This window comes from Charadrius vociferus, unplaced genomic scaffold, assembly GCF_000708025.1.
Source record: "Charadrius vociferus isolate BGI_N301 unplaced genomic scaffold, ASM70802v2 scaffold147, whole genome shotgun sequence".
Lineage (NCBI taxonomy): Eukaryota > Metazoa > Chordata > Aves > Charadriiformes > Charadriidae > Charadrius > Charadrius vociferus.
In genome coordinates, this window is record NW_009649570.1 from 6140577 (window position 1) to 6163885 (window position 23309).

Consider the following 23309-nt stretch of genomic DNA (forward strand, 5'->3'; position numbering starts at 1 on the left):
TAAAAACAAAATTACAGAATCATACTCCTCACTGATTGTGACTTAAGGTCAGTGCTATTTGTCTTTTATAGTAAAGGCCAAACCTTTCTAAAGTTAAGAGTACTACAGCAACGCGAATTAGAAAAATGATAAGCGCAACTGGGACAGTAACATCAATAATAGAGTATAACGCTAACAGCAAGAGATTCAAGCCGCTAATGGACTGACAATTGTCATTATACCGTCATTTTCCCAGGAAAGGTCTTCCAGAAGCCAAGTGTGTATTCTGCTTCTTTCCTTTTTCTGCTAAGGTGGACAGCAAGGCTCTCATAACAAGAACTACAATCCTGTAGCTTCTGGTATTCTGGAGATGCCTATAGGGCACAAAGTAAGACAGACCTGAGAGTGTTTCTGAACACCTGTGCCAACAACACTACGCAAACTGCAATGCAACTGTTCATTTTATTAAATCAGCACCAAATGCATGACAGTTGGTCTGGTTAATAAAGCAACAGTGAAAGCTAAGTTATTTTCTTGGTCACATGTTCTGTTGGTGTGCTAGGAGTTTTTAAAATCACAAAAGTTCCATGAATGTTAAGAGGAGAACGAGTAATATACAATTACATGATCTACCTTCTTGCAGCTTAACAAGCTGTAGCAAAAGTAGTGCTAATAATTGCAGGAGTAATACTTTAAATGACTATATTGGAATAAACATACAAGTAATCACTGTTCCTGTATAGTCATCTTCTATTTCAAAAGAATGCAATTATTATTTCTAAATGGGTGGTAAAAATCTACCTAATATATACATAGTATTTTCAGTAGAGTATTACAGCCAAGGATAGCTACAATAACGATGCCAGATGGAACTGAAGAGCAACAGGCAAACATCAAAATAATGTATTTGCAATTAAGCGCTCAGGCACACAAACAAGTTCTGGCAGGGTAACAAGTTTCTACCTGTCATGTGATCTGCGCAGGTGTGGAGTAAGATTGCGCAAATAAATGTGCATGATCTTCCCTGCAGCAAATACAAGTCCAAGGTAGCTTCCCTGAGGACTATGCTATTTCTAATTACCTGGTATTTGCTTCACACAGTTACTTCCGAGCTGTAAGTTTCATGTGCATATTTATTCAGATATAGATAACAAAACCAGCTTACCACTTCAAAACACGTGGCAAGCTTTAGCAAAGTTCTAGCATAATTATGAAGCCGTCCAAATGGCATAAAAAACAGAGCATTCAGAACTTCCACTAGCTGGAGGTTTTCCTCATTCTTCTCAGACAGTTTCTGTAGCAGCTCCTGATTTTTACTCAAGAAGTCTCTAAATGATGGGACCATTGGGGAACAGAGGGAGGAGAGAAAAAAAGACAGCAAGATATCAGTGATGTTTTATACAAATGAGCTCAGAATGCCCCTTTTTGGATTATCACAAATCAATAAAAATTATAAAAGGAAATGCATGCTGTTTATTAATCTATTCCCAATTTAGTTTAAGGAAGTACAGTAATACAGACATGTAGCGCTCTAACAACTGCAACACAGGACTTTTTTTTTTTTTTTACTTCTACTCTCACATGCTCAGTCATTAAACTGGTTGAAGAAAGTTGACTAAGTTGCCCCGCTTGGAGAGTAACGAACTGTCTTTTTCCCCTTTAACACTCGATTAGTAAAAAAGCTAACAGGTGGAATGGCTTCCCCATTACCATTAGAGTGGTAAGTTTCTAACACTGTCAATTCAGACAAGAAGGCCTGAAAGAATCTTATCTTTGCTCCAATGCACTTCCCTAAATATATCCAAATAATCTCTTCCCCACCCCTGCTGTTCAAGGCAACTGACCAGTTTTTTCCCCTAACTAGAAAAATTACATCCTACCTCAAAGAAAGGCAGGAAATCTGTTCAATCCTCAGTCTGATTTCCAAGAGGGAGAACTAATCTAGTTCAGAGAAGAAGAGGGAAATGATTCTGAAGACAATGCATTAGAACACAAACCCAGGATTTCTTCATTAAAAGGAAAACAAACCTACTTTTCCCTCTCCTTCACCATATCTGTGCGCACACATGTGCTGGCACATGCGACACATTTGCATTAAAACACATCCAGCTGGGAAGCATTGAAACCACAAGCTGCAAAAATCAGGTGATGTTGAGCAAGCAGGCCCCAGGGACAGCAAAACAGATCAGAGAATTGCACAGCAGGGTCCCTAAGAATTCTACACGATTAGTATGATGCCATTTCACACATCAAAATAACACACCTTGTTCAAGTCTACTAACGATATTTAAGAACTCTCTTGTTCAACAAGCCTTAGGAATAAAGTCTTCTTTAGAGAGAGACAATATTTCTTAATTTTAAATTTAACCATCTGGATGGCTTGCATTTTTAAAGCGCTTTAAGAACCTCACATGGAGGCCTCTCTGTAGAAAAGTGTCAAATAATAACAGATTCATAACACTGAGTATAGCTCATCTGCTCTTTCAGAGGAAATGCTCAAAAACCTGCCAACAATAGAGACCTTGATTGAAGCTAGCGCTTTTTTAAAGTTGGGACTACTTCTAATGCATGTGTATCACAGAATATCCATAAGAGACAGGCTCACAGCATTAACCACTGACTTAAGACAGTATCCCTTGAGGAGGGGGACAGGGGGAAATTCATCATTATCAGCAAAGATATTCTTGACTTCCCTTTGCCAGTAGCAGGACAAAACTTCTAAGACATCTCCTCCCTGAAGTTTCAGAACCTGAAAAAGTGTTATTCACCTAACGGCTGCAGTAGGAGAAGTTGTGACACCTGGCAGTGACAACCGATGTGAAGAATTCAGTATCAGTAATTTCATCATCCAGAACTTTTCAGTACTAATTATAATTAAGATTATACTTGAATTAAGATTTCCTGTAAGTCACCCTAAAAATCTTGACGCAGAAAGATTCTCAGTGTCTCTCTGCAGTGGGACTTTGTATTGAGTCTTTGGCACTGGTCCTCAGGCACAGAAGATTCTTTGCATTACGCACTGTGGTGTTTCAAAGAACTTCTAATACCATGATTTACACTACATTCAAAGTACTCCATAAATAGCTGTAACAGAATTACGCCCAGATTACAGAATTTAGGAAGGAAGGAAAGCTGGCAATTCCTCAGATGAGTTGAAAAAATACCCTCATTGCAACAACTTCTTCACAACACTAGAGCGAAAGATGCATGGTGTCATTACTTTATTTCTTAGACAGAGATACTATTGAACTGAGAAAAAAAGCTTTACTTTATGATCTATAAACTTCAAATACACTGTCTCGGGCCTTAAGGTACAATTCCTTCCTCGCATTTAAAAGCATCTATGCATGAAATAGAGTAAAGCAGCCTTGAGAGGCAGAGGAGATACACATGCAGAAATGTTATTTTTGCTTCATTTTAAAGCATTTCCATAAACTTAAAGCGTTCAAATGAAAGTGAATTCACATTATCTACTCTTACTAATTTTTAAAAAAATTTGCTGTTCTGTATTTTACTAACAGCAACATTTGAAAGAATAAAATACAAACAAACACTGAATAGATGATGAAAATTTAACCTCAAGACTAAACTTCCAAAAAAATCATTATCTGAAATCTATTTACATTTCTTTCAAGGATTTTACAGTAATTTATGCTTTTTTCTTCCTTTCTACACCTTCAAGATAAAGTAACTGAATTCATTCAGCAGCATTTTAACCTAAGTTTTTATCACAGTTGAAAGGAAGTAACTTTATCTGATGGAAAAGGAGTTAAGTGTACTGAAGCAAGCTGAGACTGAGTTTCTGCATGGTCTTCTGCACAATTCTTTACAGTACAGTTCTTTGCTAGTTGATCAAAAACTCCAGAAAATGGTAAAGGTTTGCTTACATTGCTGGCTTTGCAAGGAGCATAAATCCTCCCATTACGAGGAAGTTTGTTACTGAAGTACAATACCTAAAATGGGGAAGAAAGAGAGCTTCAGTTACAAAATAAGAACATCCCTGGAAATAGCAACTGTTGAAATTCCAACAGTTTACCAATAAGATCTGTAATATCTTTTACAAGTAATCTTAAGTACTTGGGAAAGTATTAAACAGTGAAACACTCAATATTACTGGAACGCAACACAACTGGAACATGCATTACTGTTGCACTTTGCTGCTGCCCTTAGCACAATGCAGAGGGCTTACTTTGCAAATGAAAGTATTTTTTGTTTCCCCCAAATTTGGGCATGTACAGAATAGGTTTGTTTCAGAAGTGTAACACTGCTAGCTTCTAATTATATTCAAGATGGGAATTTCTCTTTTTCTGCTATTCAACATTCTACCTTTCGCTTCTCCCAGCCATAAAAAAAAAAAAATTAAAAACACCATCTTTCTCAGAGGGAAGAAGCTCAGCTTAGCCTAATTAACAGATAATGCTTATGTTGCCTGATGGATCCTTGGAAGATACTCAAGGCATTATGCTGAGGAGAATGCATAGGTTCTGATGCCATACACAAAAAAAAAAAAATGTGTAAAGCATTAGAAAGCAAAAGGGGAGAGTAGAAAACAGGCAGTAACAATAACAACAGAAATTAGGTATTTCAGTCTTTGACAGGGAGGAAGAAGAAATTAAGAAACCCTTCTAATCTGAGTGATGAGAACCAATTCTGGAAATCCAGATTACAAGAAAAACTGAAGCGAAAGACTATGTAAGAAAAGTAGAAAATGCATATTTACAATTATGAACGACCCATTCAATAAACAGGGAAGAAAGCTTCTTTTAGAGTGATATGGCGTAAGTTTATCACTGACCCAGTAAAAGTGGTAACTGTTGTGCTTCTGTTAGACAGAAGTGCAACTAGCTGCACGTTCAAAATGCTACCGCATAACAACTGTTGATGATCTTGAAATTTTGTTCCTGTAGAGATTTTCAAGTGTCTGGTAACCACGACTATAGTCAGAGAGGACATTTTTAGACTCTCCCCTCTGTGAACCCACTATTTTTCACAAAAGGCTGTAGGTATTAAGTATGATGAGACTTCTGCTACATTTGGATGAAATTATCCAGCAACTACTAAAGTTATGGAGAAGAAAGCAAGCAAAGAGCATGACTGCATAGACTTACTCTCTCCAAAGCATTAAGCTAATAAAAATAACAACCAGGATATTTCAGACTTAATTTTGAGCACTAAAGCAGCTCTGTCTGTTAGGTTGAAGGTGTAGCGCTAGCTACTGAGCACACATCAGAGCAGAAGCAGCGTTCCTCTGCGAGACACTTTTTAGTTAATGACTATTGAAAAGGCATTTTGTAACTACAATAAATGCCCAAAGGTAGCTTTTACTTAGTAGCCTAGCCATGGTAACTCTATTACATTGTATTACAAGAGCCTTACTATTAAGTAACAAACAGCACTTTTTAGTAGGTATACAAACACAAACCAAAGAGGAGTTTGTACATAGTTTTACATTAAGGAAGCTGAAGCTGCCCAGTGTGCTCCACTGGTGAAGACTTTGAAATATATAGCGCACTACAAAACGAATTAATTTGTTGTGCAAATTGCATTCTTGCATTTTAAAATGTATGGAGAGTTTTACACAATTACTTCTGTAGCTTTCCTTATGATCTGCCTTTCCCTAGCTTAGGGGTTGTTGTGGTCAGTAGATTAAGCCTGCAGAGACTCAAGATGAGAAGGAATTGGATACTTGCTCAGTGTAACTATCCAAAAAGAGACTGGAATGCTTCAGGATGGCCAAGCTTCTGGCTTCTTTTACTCCATGAAGAAAGCTACTTAAAGAAGCTCCATGTTGACCGATGAGATAGCATAGCTTGCTGAACCTGCTTGCCATTTCCTGCAACAAGTGGATTGTATTTGCATTGCCCAAATTATCTGGAACAGACCAGAAAGCAATTTAGCTTACCTTACAGCACCCATTAATAAAGAGAATTACCAGAATGTGCTGTTCAGATGTTTTATCAGCAATTTCACCTCATGGCTACATTATCCAGAATCAGGAATTCAACAATTTTATACTAAATACAGCTTAAATAATTAAGTTATTTCAGATGAAACAGTCAGGAAAAGTGCAAATACTAATAACATAATGCAGACATCAAAATGCAGCTATATTTCACCAGTTCATCTGAATAGGGGAAAAGAGCAAGACCTTAGCTTTATCTAAAAGTATATAATCATTTTGAAGTTTTGCATAAAGAAATTTTTGTGGAACATAGGGGAATAATATCAAAGAAAATACTAAATTAAGTTCTTACCTAAACCTAAAAGAGGTCGAAGAACCTGAGATTTGATCTCACTCAGTTTGAAATAAAACCTTCTCTCAGTAGAAGCCAACTCATGCAAACTGGCAATATATCCCATTACATTTTTGTCTACTAAGACCAAACAGTTGTCACCACCAGCTATCACATTGCTTATGTACCCTATCTGAAAGAGGAAAAAGAGAAAAGAAAAAACAACAGCTTTAACATTGGTCTTCTTACTCTCCAATTTAAAAACAGGGTAATGCAGAATAAAGCATGTCTTTAGGAGGACTAAGTAACAGTAAGTATTAATTGCCTACAGTGACAAGCAATCCATTCAATACTGGTTTAATACAAGAATGATAAAACTAGAAGAAACATTTATAGTCAATGCTGTTCATTTTCATTTTTTCATTTTTTCCTGGTACTGACAGAGCCTAAAAGACAATAAATAGACCATCTTTTAAGGTCACTCATACAGCCATTCCACGTTAAGATATAGTGACCTGAAGTTCAGTCGCTTTTAGAATTGCGGTGTACTTCATGCTTTTATCAACAATATTGATATTAAATAGTATCACATCCTGGTTTGAGGTAAAACAGAACCAATTTTGGTCAGTAACTTTGCTTCTTAGCTGGGCCTCTCTAACAACTGAAATTAACAGCATATTGTGCAGACAATGTTCACTCTCTCAGAGTGATAAGACCTATGTTTACAGCTGATGCCCAGGCATGGTATGCAGAGAGGACCTTGCTTACACTTATTGCTATAACACCCAAGGCCAACCAACTTTGTTATTTGCCCCGTTGGAGGGTCGGAAGCGGAAAAGCATAGTGGGGTCCCACCTGCAAGGAGGAGCGGACAGGACAGGTGACCCAAAACTGACCAGTGAGGGTATTCCATCCCATCTGCCTCATGCTCAGTATAAAGGCTGAGGGATCGAAAGGTCAGCTCTCTCTTCCTGCAATGGCCGACGTCTGAGGACTCCTCTGTTCGTCTGCCTGCGATCCCGAATGCAGATCCGGAATCCAGTTCCCGTCCATCACTGAGTTCAGTCTGGGACTGCCCCAGTGCCAGCCGGTGTCGTGACTGTCATCTCAGGAGCTTCATATGGTTTTGTATATATTTCATTATTTCATTTTTATTTTATTATTAATATTTCATTAAAGTAGTTTAGTTCCTTCTAAACGCATAAGTCTTTTTCCTCCTCTGCCCCTCTCTTTGAAGAGGGGTAGAGGAGAGCATCTGTCGGTCCCATCTGGGGTCCCCCAGGTCCCCAGTAGCCGATTTGGCCTAAACCACAACATCTCATTACATTAGCTATTTCTCCTATTAACTAGGAATTGAGACTAACGAGGCTTTAATAATGACTGTGCTCTGAACTATAGTCCTTTCTGTACCTGAAAGATGTCAATTTATGGATAAGGATAGTATTACAGTACCAATAAACTGGGCTAATACTAATAACTACACTAACACCACAAGTGGTATTAGTAGGCATTTGCTTTCCACAGTAGTTGGAAGCAAAATTCTTCTTTGAAGTCAGCAACAAGTGCCACTGATGCATTGTGGCTCCTCACTAATTCTGGTTCACATGCAATACCATATAGTAATTCAGTGTTTGAGTCCTACTTTTATTTCCTTTGTTGTTAAATAGAGAATTCCTTAGAAACATTGAGCCAGAGTTGTTCAACAAGCAAACCATAGGCTAATTCTGATATGCAAGAGCCCAGAAGTCACCCTCAAGAAAAGATAAGGGAATGGCTAGCAACAATCTTATAGAAGGAATATATGCACATGCATGCACACACATGCATGTGCATATGCATGGACCCAGTGTCTAAATCCTTGTCCCTCCTCAAAACTCCTCTCCAACTCCTACTCTGCCCAATCTAGGGAAATAGCAACGAGGCCCAGAAGAGCTGAGGCGAAGAGCTGCTTTCTACCCTCACCATCTCCTTCTTGTTATCTTTTAGGTTGGTCTGAAATCACACAACTTGGAAGAGGGCATGCAGTCAGAGTACACGCTCCCCCACCTCACGCCAACTTCAAGGCAGATACGAAATTCACCTTGATGAAGAAAATTGCATAGGGGCACCTCCTCTCTCCCACAAACATGCAAATGCACATTTTGGTGCCTTTGCTTGGTTCCCCCTTCACACCCATAAGTAAGGGAGGGGAAGAGAAGGAGATGGTGCAGAACTTGGGGGGACCTTCTGCCCACTCGCAAACCAGATGCATAGGAAGCAGAATGGAATAGAGCAAGCAGTGCCCTCAATCACTTAAGAAACAACAGGAAAATGAAGAGCAATAGCAGCAAAGAATAAACACATGAATACTGTGGTGAAAACAGAGCACAATATAAGGGTGCACTTCTGCAACACACACACACGCGGAAGGGAATGGATTAGACACACTGGAAACATCTCATCCCTCCAATAGGAGGAAAGACGAATAAACAGGCAGGGAAGAGAACAATACTAACTAGGCTTCCTCTCTGCCCTCCATAATCCTCCTGATTTTCCTTCTAGGAACCAGTTACTTGACTTGACATCCTTAAAGCTAGTTGAACAACCAGCACCGTGCTATTTCCAAAAAGCATCAGTATGATTTGCACTAAACTTAAAGGAAATACCACTCACCTTACTACAGGATAGTAACAAGACTGGACTCTTAGTACAGCTATTTTCATACAAATTATTTTCTGTAGTTGTCTCCTGACCACTATAATATAATCCAGGTTGGAAGTCTTCCTCATCTGCCAAGAAGAGGGAATAATCCAGTCCTGCTGCTGTACTCCAAACACCATTACCACACACCTGAAATTCATGAGGAATGAAAAGACATTAGAAATCATCACCTGAAGCTGAAAGGAGAGGAGAGTATTTAACTCTTCTAGCCACACATACACATAATACACCTGCCAAGAAAAAGTATTGCAACCGGTAATTTTTCAACTTCAGTGTCTCACAACAAATACATTTCTTGCGTGTATACTGAAAGTTATCTTTCTTTCCAGTCTTATTTCCAATGGTTGATTTTCTGTCTTTAAATTATAAATCAGTTCTATTTTTAAATGGATATCAAGTGAGCTTGATTAAAGCTGGGACACTACTCTCCCCTCTACATTTAACTGGGAAATCTATAATTTGGGACAGCTAACATGCTGTACATCAATTTGCGTAAGGCCTAAGCAGGAAAACCCTACAGCTAGTTTTCCACTACGACAAACACCAGAAAACAGCCAAGGATCTGGTCTAACCCAAAATCATCATTTGGCTATTCACTCAATGCGATGAAAAGTTCAAAACAAACAGAAAATCCACTGTCAAAACAACTCCGGAAATACAAAAATGAACAACAAATATGTTCGTGGTCTAGCAAAGTTAAAATGCTAGAAGAATGTTTACAATACAAACAGCATTCCAAGGTATTTAAAAGTTTCAGCACTGCAACATCGGTATCAAAGAAACCAAATATAAGGTAGAAGTGAAATTTAGTAAGAAGATACAACCAGTCACATTTCCCAGTTTTAGAACTTCAATGTGGTGAAAAAACAGTGGAAGTCTGTGTAAAGGATTTCTTGAATAGATTTTCACAAGCTCATCTAAGGATCACATTCACAGTAAAAGCCAAAGAAATCAAAGGCTCTATTAGTATACAACACAGAGATACATAAACAAGGTCACTTTTAGAAATTACTTTGCACTCATTTGTATAAGAAGAGACCCTAAACTAAAAGAAGAAAACCACAGAAAACAAAGTACCTTTGTGAGACGAGGGACTGTTGTTGGGGAATTCAAGTGACCAAGCTGGCCAGAGGTATTGCTGCCCCATGAATACACCTGTAAGAAACATAGCTAAATGTGAGAATGTCAGTTTATATACATGGACGCATACCGAATTGTACTGGTACAACACATCAAGTGTGCAAACACACACAAGTCAAGGGTACAAGACTCATGTACCAAGAAGCACTTCCCGAATTTCCACTGTCTTCCTATGTTCTCAAATTGTCTTCTGACATTCAGAAATGGAATGCACCAAATCAAGTCATTGCAATCTTTAACCATAATGTTGATGGTACACGCAGAACTTTGGCAGAAGTAGAATTAAAATTCCACACTACTTCCAAGTTGCCTCCCAGAAATGGAAACAAAAGTTTAAAAGCAAAAGAAACGAAAACCTACAAAACACCAAACACGACAATTATGTCATAGATAAGCAATAAATATTAGCAATCACTTGTACCTGGGATTTGGCAGTGAGTGCTAAGGAATGATGGCCACCAGCAGAGAGGTGAATCACTTCTTTACCATCTAGGCTTTTCACACATAGTGGCTGAAGCCTGTCAATCCCCAGAACCAGGGGAAGATGAGGGCAGAGGGGAGAGAAGGGAAAAAAAAAAAAAAAAAAAAAAAAAAGAGACTATCAGAGGTATTCTAAAGACAAAAATAAATTCCAAGTTTTATTTTTTTCCCCCCGAAACAAATCAGAAAAAACAAACATACATGGAGTCTTTTGGCAATAAACCAGCTTAGTCAAAAAAGTCATGAAGGGTGAAAGTTTATGATAAATCTCCCCTCAATTTGGAAAAAGTCAAAATAACAAGACTCTGAGTGATTGCAAGGGGAAAAGTAATGACTGATTGACATTCAGTAACAATACAGCATAAAACATGTAACCTGGAGGAACTTAGGTCACAACACAAAAGAACAAGAACACAATGCAAGGCAGTTCACCACATTTGAGAAAACTGACTATTGAAGATTTCCTAGTGACCTACTAAAAAACATTTATCAAAGAAATCTCACCTCGGCAGAACATCGCCATGTCCTAGCTGTCCTTCCTTCCCCTTTCCCCAGCTCCACACTTCCGTTCTTAGAGAGGGTAAAAGAGCATCAGCCTCACCACTGTAGGTCGGAGTCAGAGCGACAGTCCTCATTTTTGCCCGCCCTACTTTCCTTAAGAGTCTTGGAGAAACTGGAAACAGGCCAAGAAATAGAAAAATTGTTCACCATTTTAGGTAAATATATCACTCACTGTGTTACACAGTAACAGCACCATTTGAGATAACTGATCAGGATTTCTTAAAGCAGTCAGAGCAAAGGCTGACACGTAAGAAGATAGGTTATGATAAACAGAAGTTATGTGTGCTAAAAGTAGATAGGTCCCAACTAATTTTTACCAGCTATTAAAGGATAACGGGCACATGAGAACTATACAGTTATAGAGAGGCAAATGAATCAAAACAACTATACTTTTTTTAAAAGTGTGCTTTGAAAAAAAAAAAATATCCTTGCAGTAAACAAAAGATTTCAATACTTCCTAAAAATCTCCCCTCAGATCCAAGATCAATACAGAACTAAACCATGTACCCAACCATTCAGAACAGTTAACAACAGTATGAAGGAAGAAGGTCATTAACTCTGAAGTTTGGCAGTGGGAATTGGAATACTTCTAGGTCCCTGGCTCAAAACCAGCTCAGTGCAGTAGGGATTACAGACCACACAGATTTTTATCTGCTGTGCAACCTCTATGAAAGATAGCTTGCCGTCATTTTGCAATAAGATGCCCAGACTACTACAATGTGCCTGCTTTCCTTACTTCACCAGTAAAAAAACATCCCTAAACTCGCTATGCTTTTCATTTTCTTAGCATGCAGTATCTGCTAGTCTTAACTCTCTCCCCACCGCCTTCAAGTCCTAAGATACAGTTTATAATTCATAAACACCCTTGGTAGGTGATTAGATTTATGTTCAAAAAATGTTTTATTTTCAGTTATAAAGCTCCACATTATTATAACTTTTCCAGTTTCTTGGTTTTCCAACGTGCTTTTTTACCTTGTGACAACAAGCCAGGCAGGGAAAGTCTTCGACTCCCTCCTTCAGACTCCTCCTCTCTAATGTCTACTAAACTGGAACTCTTCTTCCCCTGCATGGATTCCAGTTTGACCTGCTCTTCTCGACTGTCTTTCAGAGCTTCAGGCCCTGGGGAACCGCCGCCAGACTGAGATCCTGGTTCACTTGAAGGTGTGCCATAGAAGTTCATTACTTTCTTCAGAGACAATGCTCCAGCTTCATAGGTAGCAGCTACTCTCACACCAACTGCTGACGCACAAGAGGCCACCAAGCTGTTCAAGGCAGATGTGCTGGTACCTGGAGGGCCAGGGATACAAGCACCGAGTTGTTCTTCTTGAGAAGGCTAAAACCAAAGAAAAATTGAAGACTATCATACCAGACAGCACATAACAGTAGAATGATGATATACACATGCACTATTCAAACTATATGCTATACTGAACAAGACATTTTGAGGAAGCTTTTTATACTTAGGTGTATATCTATTCCTCAGAATCATATTTTTTTAAGGTAGGACCAAGAACCATTTATACATGGACTGGGATTTGACTCTTGCACTTGTCTTGTAGCTCACCCATAACAGACTGTGTCTGGGTTTTTTTAAATACCAAAAAAAAGGATCTTTACAAACAAATATAGAAAAGGACTTAATTTTAGAATTATTATCAACTTCTGCCACCAATTGGATTGCATCAGTGAGCACGCTAAATTTACAGAGAGGTAAGTTCTCCCTTCAATATGTTAAAAGGAAAACAGTGATTCAGGGATTCATTTTGCAAGGTCTATCTTAAGAGCATTCTGGGCTACGTGTCCTCTTATGCTACCGTTGTATCCATATAAAGCTTTGTTAATATTTAAGTCATACTAGGGACAAACTGACTGAAGGTAATTACTAGCACTAGCACATGACTATCTATAATAGTAATCAATTTACTCACCAAATAGAAATAACGTACAAGATTTTATTTGCCAAATAGTTTGAATGTTAAAACAAAGACAGCAAAGTCCAATTTCCCCACCTAATACATGGTGGGAAATAACATTAATATAAATATTATAGCTCATTTTTTCGTGCCAGAAGGAAAACTATCTTTGACTTATATTTTCGTGAAACATAAGGCTAAGGGATTGGTCCTACTTACTTGTACTTCATTCCTATTCATAAAAGGTATGCCTTGTAATACAGAAAAGCAAACTTGATTTGTGCAGGAAAGCAAAGAGAAACAAAGAATTTTACTAACGCTGAAACATTATTTGAGAGTCCTTATCTCTGCTCTTCACATGTATGCTCAATTGTGTTAAAAGTCAGTGAATCAATTCCAGGCTTGTTTATTCCTGGAACTGTGCGAGGGAAACAGGACTCTGGAAATATTCCAAGAACAAGGAGTTGAGAAAGGGAGCATGAAACTACGTGTTTCAGTCATTTCCTAAAAGCAGGAGGTCTCGCATGAGTCTGAGAGGCCCACAACTGCTAGAATGCATCTGTATTAGCAAAAAGCAAAAGGAAGGACAACTGTGTTCACACAATGTTTATTTCTCTGAAATAAGTTTCCCTCAGAATAGGAAAACATAACTTGGTGAATCACCAAGTTACTGGATAGTTTGTTTTGGTTTTAATACTACTTTCTTTTTTTCCCCAATCAGAGTTGATAACAAAAATCCTCTACTTATTAGGCACTGTGAAATTTATCTCCCAGAACCATTGTGAAAAATTTCTTAGTGCAACTATAAAAAAAAATTAAGAAACTGATATCTACACAACACTTGAAATGACAAAAGAAATTTTCAGAGTTCTGCTATGAATTCTGCATACGGGGCCACAGAGTGGCAACTTTTCCTACAGATGTTACCTTTACCATAAACTATCCAGCAGAACAGTACTTACACAGGGACTGCGAGACGGCACTGCAAGATTCTGGATTAGTTTACTGTCTAATAGGTTTTGGGTTGCATCTTCTTCCCCCCACCCCAAATAAGATTTTTTTCAAAACAGTGGAAAAAGTAGTATTTTGGCAGGGCACTAGGAACATCTCTTCAACCTTCAAAGCAAGCGTTTTCTGATGCTTATTAGAAATTATTACTTTACTGTTCTGCTATAGCATCAGAACAGTATTGTTAAACCATTTTCCACATCACACAAAACAGATCAGTACTTATCTATTTCCCATCCCTGCTTATGCAGTTTATGCAACCCCTACATGATTAACACTAGAAGCCTTTTGGTCAACACTTTAACATTACATTTATGATCTCTACTCACAATCTAAAATTTTTAACTGATTGAGAAATTAGATTTGTGAGAGATTTGTTCTACATATAGAGAAGAAAGTTTTACCTTAAAGGTAAATTAGACAAGTCCCAGCTTACTGCCCCACACAAATGGGAAACCCATGCATCACAAAACAGCTGAAGAATGGGAAACTGGCTTATGTGGTTCTGGTACTGTGGACCACAAGGAAGAGAGACTACAGCACTGTCAAGGCTGCTCACACTAAAAGCTTACAATTGAACAAGGATGTAAGACAAAAACTCTTCCACTTAAAAAGTCGAGAACCATCCCAGAGAAGAAACACCTTTAAAATACAGGAACAGCACAACTACATTAAACTAACAGAATTTTTCACTTGTGAAAAGAGTAACATTGTCATGTATACAAGAGGAGTTGCAGCAAAATAAGAGCTAGTGACTAGGTACCAACCTGCTCAGGTTCTGTGCAGATGTTTTTCTCTAGGCTCTCATTTAATGAGCGATCTGCTAAAGTGACGAAGTACTCTCTCACTTCTTTTTTGTCTGGGAACAGAACATTTCCAGGACTAGAAATTCCACTGTCTTCCTGTCCATCGTTGCTGGAAAGCATACTTGCTCCATCAGATTCTAAAGCAACAAGTGCATGTTCTTCCACAAGTGGTTTCTGACAGTCTTCGCTCTGACTACCTGTTACATTTTTTCCTTCTAGGGTCTCCAATGAGGGACAGAAGACGTGGTTTTCTGGTTGGTTATCAGACAGTGCTACACCCAGCGGGCAACAGTGACTATCTGAAATGATTACATGATCCTCCTTGTCTGTCATGGTTATGAGGAGTTGACTGCAATGATTGCACCTTTCTGGGATAGGCTTCATTTCCTGCACAGGGAGACATTGTACCAAAGCCAGGCTGTGGTAGGCTCCACAAGCAATCTGGAGCACAACACGTCCCGCCAGGTGCTCTACCTTCTGTGGCTTCGTCACTGGAAAAGTTGTTGTTATGAGACCGAGTTGGCAGCCACTCCCCCAAGCCCATATCTCTCTGCTTAGTGATAGTGCCAGTGTGTGTTCCTCTCCACATGCCAGCTGCAAAATCCTTACTGATAACAGAGGACTGGTTTCAGAATCAGAAATACTGATAGGTTGTGGCTCTGGCACACATGGCTGATTAGCAATTGCACACTGGCCAGCAGAATTGTCCCCCCACATGTACACCACACCACTTTCCGTCACGGCTCCATTATGGAAGCTGCCAGCTGCCACTGTAATAACATGATGCCCAAGCAAAGTATTTTCTAAGATAGGACTGTTAGCACATGACTCCTCCAGTCCTGATCTCCAGGGCAGTTTTCCGAAACTGTAGACCTCTCCACCTGGGGGAAAAAAAAAAACAAAACAAAACCTAGCATGAGTCTAATGAAGTTAAACCAATACAAAAATTTGAAGAGAGATTCAGATAAACACATACCAAGGTTTAGCCTACTCCAGCCTCAGCAAAACTATGGCTATTGATATATGAAGACTGCTGGTTGCTCTCTGCTACGACTGCTCTTCTATACTTCATGTTAACGTTACCCTGTGCATGCATTGTTGAATTAAGTCATGCTTTTCTGCTAAAAATTCTACTCTACTGAAGGGTATTTATTGGTCCTTTCTATTTTAAGAACATACAACGTATTAAGGACAAACAACCATGCTTAAAGAGCATGACAAAGTACAGAGCTCATCCTTCCATACAGAGATCTAGCACCAAACTGCAGTTTGCCATCCTACAGTAAAATAGGATTGCCCTACCAGGTGGAAAGCAGGAGGGGTGGGTAAACGTTATCTTGCCACTGGTTTGATGTTGTACTGCAGCCTCTCCAAAATTTCATTACCTTTACCTGAAAAGGTTGCAGCAATGCCAGGTCAAGTTACCTTGCTAATTCTAAAGAAAAGCAGAAATCTGTGTTTAAAATGAACAGTTTTCACAGTGATAGAAAAACAGTAAATCATATCCACAAACAGCATGCTTTTTGCACACATGCAAAAAGTCCTTTAATTATGAAAGAAACATGTTCTAAGAAAACCACTGGAGCTGCATAACTCCAATACAGGAGAGGTGCTTATAGCAGGCTCACCAATAACCTGGAATCTTTCTTTCAAAAACATCAGAGAAAAATCAAAGCAGCAACTTCCAGCTTAATTTTTACAACTGTATGCCCATTGATCAGTACAAGTAAGGACCAAGCTATGCAAATACTTAAAGGGACTGGCTTTTAGAAATGCTTTGATTCACAGTGCCAAACTTCTCACAAACCAAGACTCACTCTAATGCATCTATTAGCTACAATTTTTTCCAGAAGCACACAGAAACCAAAGCCCTTATACATCAAGAGAACCTCTTGCCATACTGTCTTTTTTGAATGAAAGACATCACAAGAAATGTCATTTTGAGTTAATATGGTTCAGATCGCATCCTTTAAACAGGAAATCCAGAGTCATTGTTAAAAGAAAAATAAAAGTATGAAAGAAGACACGATGCATATAATTTCTATTCCAACACAGTTTTAAGTAACTTATAACCAAGAAGAAAATACTGGCAAAGTTAAAAATCTAACTGTTTAAGAGTTGTGTATGAGACACATATAGAATAAAAAAAAAATCTAGAAGAAGAAAAATTGACAATAGCTAAAGTTTGTTATTGGCTCAAGTCTTTGCAGTTAAGATGTTTATTACCTTCTGTTAGAAGTAACCCATGATGTAGTCCAAGGGCTGCCTGTAATACAGTCTTTCCACTGAGGCCTGGAAGCCTTTCTGGAGTTACAGAACAGGAACCAGCCTTCCAAACATAGACCAGGCCTCTCTCTTTGGCTCCTTCTGCCTCTTCTGAGCTACAAAAATATTGAAGGAAATACAGAATCCGCTTGGAACTTTTCTGTGGTTCAGTAATGCATAGTTTGCTTTTCACATATGTAGGAAAGAGTAATTCGGACATTAGTTTTAATTTCAGGAAGTCAACATATTCCATTTACAATTTGATAATTTAAATGTTAATTAAATGAAAAATAAGTATCTTCTATTTGAAAACATTAGCTTTCTTTTTCATTTGTACTTTACTGCCTGAAAAGCAGCTGATCTTGTCACTAGTAAATTAAAGACACATTTATTCACAACTGATATAGCCTTTATATTATATATTGTATTTGTTGCTCACAGCAACAACATCAAATTAATACACAATTCTGCCATTATATGCTGAGGAAGATTGTGGCATCAGTTCTACCCACATGCAAGCAACTCTGTTCCTGTCTGCACGGTGATATTTATAATGTTAACTCTTCCTGTGTTAGAAGGCAGAAGGAACATTTCTGGTGTATTAGATTTTATTCATGTTTTGTATTATTCAGCTTTTGGAAATCAAAATGCAGAAAAAACAGCCTTATAATCACATTTTTATCAGCTACATAGAACATCAAGTATGCTGGAAATACACATAAATGTCTCAAATAACATTTGCTTTGAAAGCAATTAAGCAAAGGATATATTGTGTGCAGATTTTACCATGAACTGATTGCTCCCACTCACAGTATCTTCAAAACATTATATCTATAAGAGCTCATCCTTTATACTTTCCTTTCTACCTTTAGAGAGAAAAATGAGGTTTTGGTTGGGTGGTTTTTTTCCTCTTTTAATTCTTAGTGAGTTTCTGAGATTCAAATGAGCCAGTCATTCAAATCAATTGAATCAAGAAAAAAATAAGAACCATCAAAGATCCTGAAACACAATGGAAGTATCTGGGCTTGCAGGAATGACTGGAACTATCCAAAGATGCTTTAACACTTCCAACGCACTCTGGTTTGAATGCTCAGTCAGCAACTTCTCCCATTCAGCACAAAGAAATTCCTCAGAACTTTCACAACAAGCACACAGTTTTAACAATTTATGTAACCACTTGATTGAAACAAACACAAAACGACATTTTCAACATCAATATAGACTGACAGCATTTCAAGTTCAATCAAGAGTTCTCTTTAAATTCATTTAAAACTTTATATAGAATAGACTGTTATCCACCCTGCAGGAAAAAGTAGGTTTCTCTCCTTATTTCCCACCAATCAAGTAATTTACTCCCCACATAAATCAGTTCTTGCAGCTTTGCAGGAACCTGTGAGGTTAAATATATAAGGTAGCAAGAGTGTTGATGAAATGGCAATCTTTGTCTAAAAGAAAGGGCACAAAACCCCAAATGTATTCAAATATTGAAGCAAACCTGGAAAAATCTAGTCTGATAGGCCTCATTATGGACAACTTATGCAAGTAGCACATTCAAAAGCCGTAAGGCCCTATTCGTGCACACTGCTGTTTTTTTAAACCACTAGTTGTGGTGCATAGGAAAAACAACACCTTTCCACAATCTGCCTAAGAAACATTCAAAATAACTAACTGATGAAATTATGTCTCTGTTCCTGTGCCCATCCCCAATCTCTCTTCTTTTCCCACATAACAGAAAGGAAAAAAAAAAAAATCAACACAAAGGTGACAATCAATAACTCTTATAAAATTCACAGAAGTAATTTAATCCAAACATACATAGTATTAAAATGCGGAGTCGATGTTGTATTTTAAATACATAGGACTTGTGTTTAGAAGTAAATTAAAAATGAACAAAATGAGTAACATACAGGCCAGTTAGAAAAATCCAACATCATAGGTAGGACATTTAGTTAAAAATCAAAACACAGATTTTACTTAGATGGATAAAGCACTCCAAAGAACACAACGTGATAACACAGAGAGTTTTCATCAACATACTGTGCATTAAATTAAGTCTAAAGCCCAATATCTGGGCTTTTACCCATTTAATAATTCTTCAGAGAACAGTGTAATACAAACTTGGACAGTTACATACCAGGATTTATTACAAGACAATAATTTTCCATCCCAGAAACATCTGACCTCTGTCTGGTATCTTAGTGGAAGAAACAATGAGCAAAAGAATAGTCTACTATTGGTCCAGAATCAAAATTCACAGGTGCAGCTAACAGATACGACTTACTGTTTACCAGAGAATGCTACTGTCAAGTTTCCAGCCTCTGGCTATCCCTCTACAAGTTTCAACAATCAACTTAAAAAATAAGTTGCTGTTGTAATAAGTTGAGTGTTATAGACATAAATGAAACTAAAGCTAAGTTACTTCTCCTCTTCCCTTTAGCATAAGTTACATAAAGATTACGCTGACACTACTTAATCATTTTACAGGATCATCATGAGCTGGCATGTTTCAGGCAGCCTCTATGGCTTCACCTCGCAGTTCATTCTCACCTTTTTTCCTGTGAGTCCATCTGTCAGTGGCAGCACTCCATCACCACCAAATCGTTCCTCTTTCAAAAGGAACAATATAATTTCCACAAACTAAAACATAAAAAACAGCTATTTAATTGCAAATAATGTTAAGCCTAAAAAACCCCAAACCCAACCAATAAACAAGAAGCAAAGCTTTAGATCCCATGTTAAATAAATAAGCAATTCCACAGCACTAGGATGGTTGAAATATTTAGTTCACTCACACTGAGTTGGCAGACAAAAGCTAAACAGCCAGACTTGCCCTACCTACTCATCTCACAATAGGTCTATTGTAAGGACAGACTGAACAAAACCTAGTTCAAAGGCAAAAATTATCATCAATCTCTCTCTATAGTTCTCAGAATACCACTCAAGAAACATCAAAGCAGGATAACTGATCCATTTTCAGTCTAATGTGAGACAGAATTCTATGCTCATAAGATAAACAGATTTGTATGAGCAGAACATGATTAAGACTTGAATTCATAACTGTATTCCCGAAACAAAGCACATATTACCACTAAAAGGTACAGTTCTATTAAAGCCTCTGCAGAAATGCAGAAAGCCAATTAAGAGTTCAAAATATTTCTTCATGCAAACTGGTAGCAGCATATCTATGAAGACATAAGACCACCGAAGCCAAGGAGAAAAAAGTGTCTGCTCTATGCTTTCACCCTTTCAGATTTTGAATTTTGCAAGTTCACCTTGCTCTAAAAAAAACAAAATAAAAATCAAAGCATACTTTCTAGGAACAGATACACACTAAGCCACTCTTGTCACCAGAAAGATACTGCTTCCAAGACACTTCTGTCTCTCCTTCCTCAACTAAAAAAGAAAAGAGAAAGAAAAACCCACCTACAACTGTAAAAGTTAACTTTTAAAATATTAACAGAGGAAGTCTCACAAATATAAGGCAACTGCCACGCAAAACTTCAGTAACAGAGGTGTTGATGAAACATCAAAGGAAAATAGAAGCGTATTCTTGGAACTTCTAACTTTGTGATGTATTCTTGCTCAAGGTACCGGGGGGGGATGGGGGTGGCCTACTCAAAACCACCTAAACCTGAAATTAATTTTCTTGAAAATGCTGGCACTTCTCTGTGAAGAACTATAGCTTCACATATAAATATCCAATGGATCAGTGAATCAGACGAAGAGATGGAAGCTTTGATAGTGTCATTAAAGCATCAAACAATAATCAAGCATTTACATCGTATATACTTATTCAAGATTGGGGAAGTGAGGCTTAAAATTCTTGGTTTCTATAATTTAGGGGGCTTTTGTTATTAATTTTTTTTTAAGGGCTCAAAGAATTTCTTTCATTTTCATGAGCTTCCACTGCACAAAATTTTCCTGTAATTCTCATGAAAGCTTCTGATTATAGCAAAACAATTTTAAAGCCAGGCATCTGATGAGCTGTTTTGCAAAAATTTCCCTTGAAGGCCCAATTGAAAAATGGTTTGTGTAATTATTAAGTAAGAAACCTGCAACACCAGTGGACTAGAAATTAAGAGAGGGATATAATGGTGCAGAACATTTTGTTTTCTTTACAAAAATCACACTTATAGTTGCATTGATAAGCATTTATGCATATTAGGGAAAATGATAGTCAAACTGCTTTCTTTCATAAAGAAGACATGTTTAAGACATTTCAGCACAAGTTTTCATTCACTCCTAGGACAGCACAATATTATTCCCATTTCAGAGCTAATACAAAATACAAGTCATTTGGTCACAGCTACAAACTAAGTACTTATAAATAGAAGGTTTCATCTTCCCAATAGAAATATACAGTTTTCCTTGCCGATCTTCACATTATTTCTCTTCCACTAGATTACCTGATTTGATTTTCGGTTTAATGTTCATAGAAGTGAACAGCCAGGCACAATATATCACTCTCATGATACGGAAAATCAGTATGATACCAACACCTGCACTGCATTGACTTTCTACACACATACATTTACTTTCTACATTTTCAATTCAACACTGGAAGAGGAAAAAAGCAAATAGTGCCAAATTATGAAATGGATTTGTGTTACAGACAGATGGTCACTAGCATGACACTGATGTCATACTTTCCACTTACAGAGTAGAATGCTAATTCAAATTCTGCAGATATCAAACACTACTACACCATAACAACTGCTATGGCACGGAATGACGTGGAGTAAACGTTACTCTTAATACTATGGGACTGCATCCTTCACTGAACATTGACCACTCAGTAGTAAGTATCACAGATATAAAAGTAATCAGTGCTGAACAGGAACAACCGCTATGCCTCTGATTCACAAATATTAGAGCTTCCATCAGCCTCACATGCTTATTACCTGCTACAATTAAGAATACTACAAATACTTCTATAACTTTCAAACATGTTTACTTACATATTTACAAACACATTTTTAATAAATTTCTTGCATCATATTTAGCGATAACTTACACTACCAAAACTGCAAGTTTGTTATATAAAATTATCTACTCAGGTTCTGAAGATTACCTCCAAACTTCCTAATTCAAAACAGTTGTCAACATTACTCTTGTCTACATATGTATCATCACTTACTATTGCTAACTGCGGTTCACATATAATGTGTTACCAGTTCAAGAAGCCCTTGTGTTTTGGTCATCACTGACTAGGTACAATCACTGTTTTTACCAATGTGTGATCAAGATCAAGATCTGCTCAAGGCAAAACAAAACAACTTGCTACTAAAAGACAGCAGCAATCCCTTCAGATGAGGGCTCAAAGCTTTTAATGCCAGTTCCAGTGAATGAGTGATGGTAGCAAATAAAATATAACAGTAAAGGAGTCAGGAAAAAAAACCTGCAACAAAAAGGGCCTAGCATCAGCTAAAAGAACACACCTGAAAACTATCTGCTATAGCATGTAATTAATAATTTAAAGTTTACCAAAGTCGTAAGAGACTCAAAAATTTCTGACTGTCCCTTTCTCCTCTTTTTCTTTTGAAATTACACCTTCTTAATTTAGCACACGTTCAGGTGCTTCCCCTTCTGAAAACAGTTAACTATGCAGAAATTGGCAGGTGGTAAGTACAGCTTTTCTACGGTGCTGCACTACAACAGTGGTGTCAAACTTGACAGCAGAGATCAACTACCCGTAATCTACAACTACTCTAGTTGCTCCCCAGCATCTTGCCAAAATATTTTTGTGCTGGAAGAGGTATGTGAGAGTGACAGCATGCTACGTCATCCGTAAACATTACTGCAGCCACGCTAGGACTACAACTCAAAGACTTCACAAGTTGAAACAGCATTTACTCCCAAGCAACAAAGGCACACAAAGAGAAAGGACTTGGAAACGAAAGTGGAAGGAGATAGAGGGCATACTATTTAAAGTTTAGGTGGTCTCTTCCCATCAAAAGGGAGGAATTCTTTAGGAACCTACAGAAATAAATCTCAACATCTCTGCTCTACCAGCCTCTCAAGAGAGCGAGAAGACTTAGCCAGCCAGCATCTTCAGTAGGAGCTGTTCTTCAGCCTCTCCTCAGCTTCTCAAGCCCAGCCCCTGGGTGAGAAGGGGCCTGTTCCCTGATCACCAGTGCAGCACAACAGCACACCCCCTCCTGCCCCAAAGCTCAGGTGTGGGAGGCGCAGGGGGCACGACGGGCCGGCCCAGGGGCGCTCTGGCA

The 23309-nt window shown here is 38.0% G+C and overlaps 1 protein-coding gene across 1 annotated transcript in view; it reads right to left on the reverse strand.

Moving 5' to 3' along the window:
* Positions 1-19726, reverse strand: part of ALS2 (amyotrophic lateral sclerosis 2 (juvenile)) — a 37444-nt gene extending 17718 nt beyond the window's left edge. Inside the window, 13 exon segments of the mRNA XM_009890186.1 lie at positions 208-353; positions 1145-1307; positions 3867-3932; positions 5670-5850; positions 6234-6405; positions 8865-9041; positions 9990-10067; positions 10474-10570; positions 11037-11205; positions 12066-12426; positions 14782-15701; positions 17047-17201; positions 19633-19726. Coding sequence (XP_009888488.1) covers positions 208-353; positions 1145-1307; positions 3867-3932; positions 5670-5850; positions 6234-6405; positions 8865-9041; positions 9990-10067; positions 10474-10570; positions 11037-11205; positions 12066-12426; positions 14782-15701; positions 17047-17201; positions 19633-19652 — 2705 coding nt within the window. The 5' untranslated portion in view covers positions 19653-19726.
* Positions 19727-23309: the final 3583 nt, after the last annotated feature.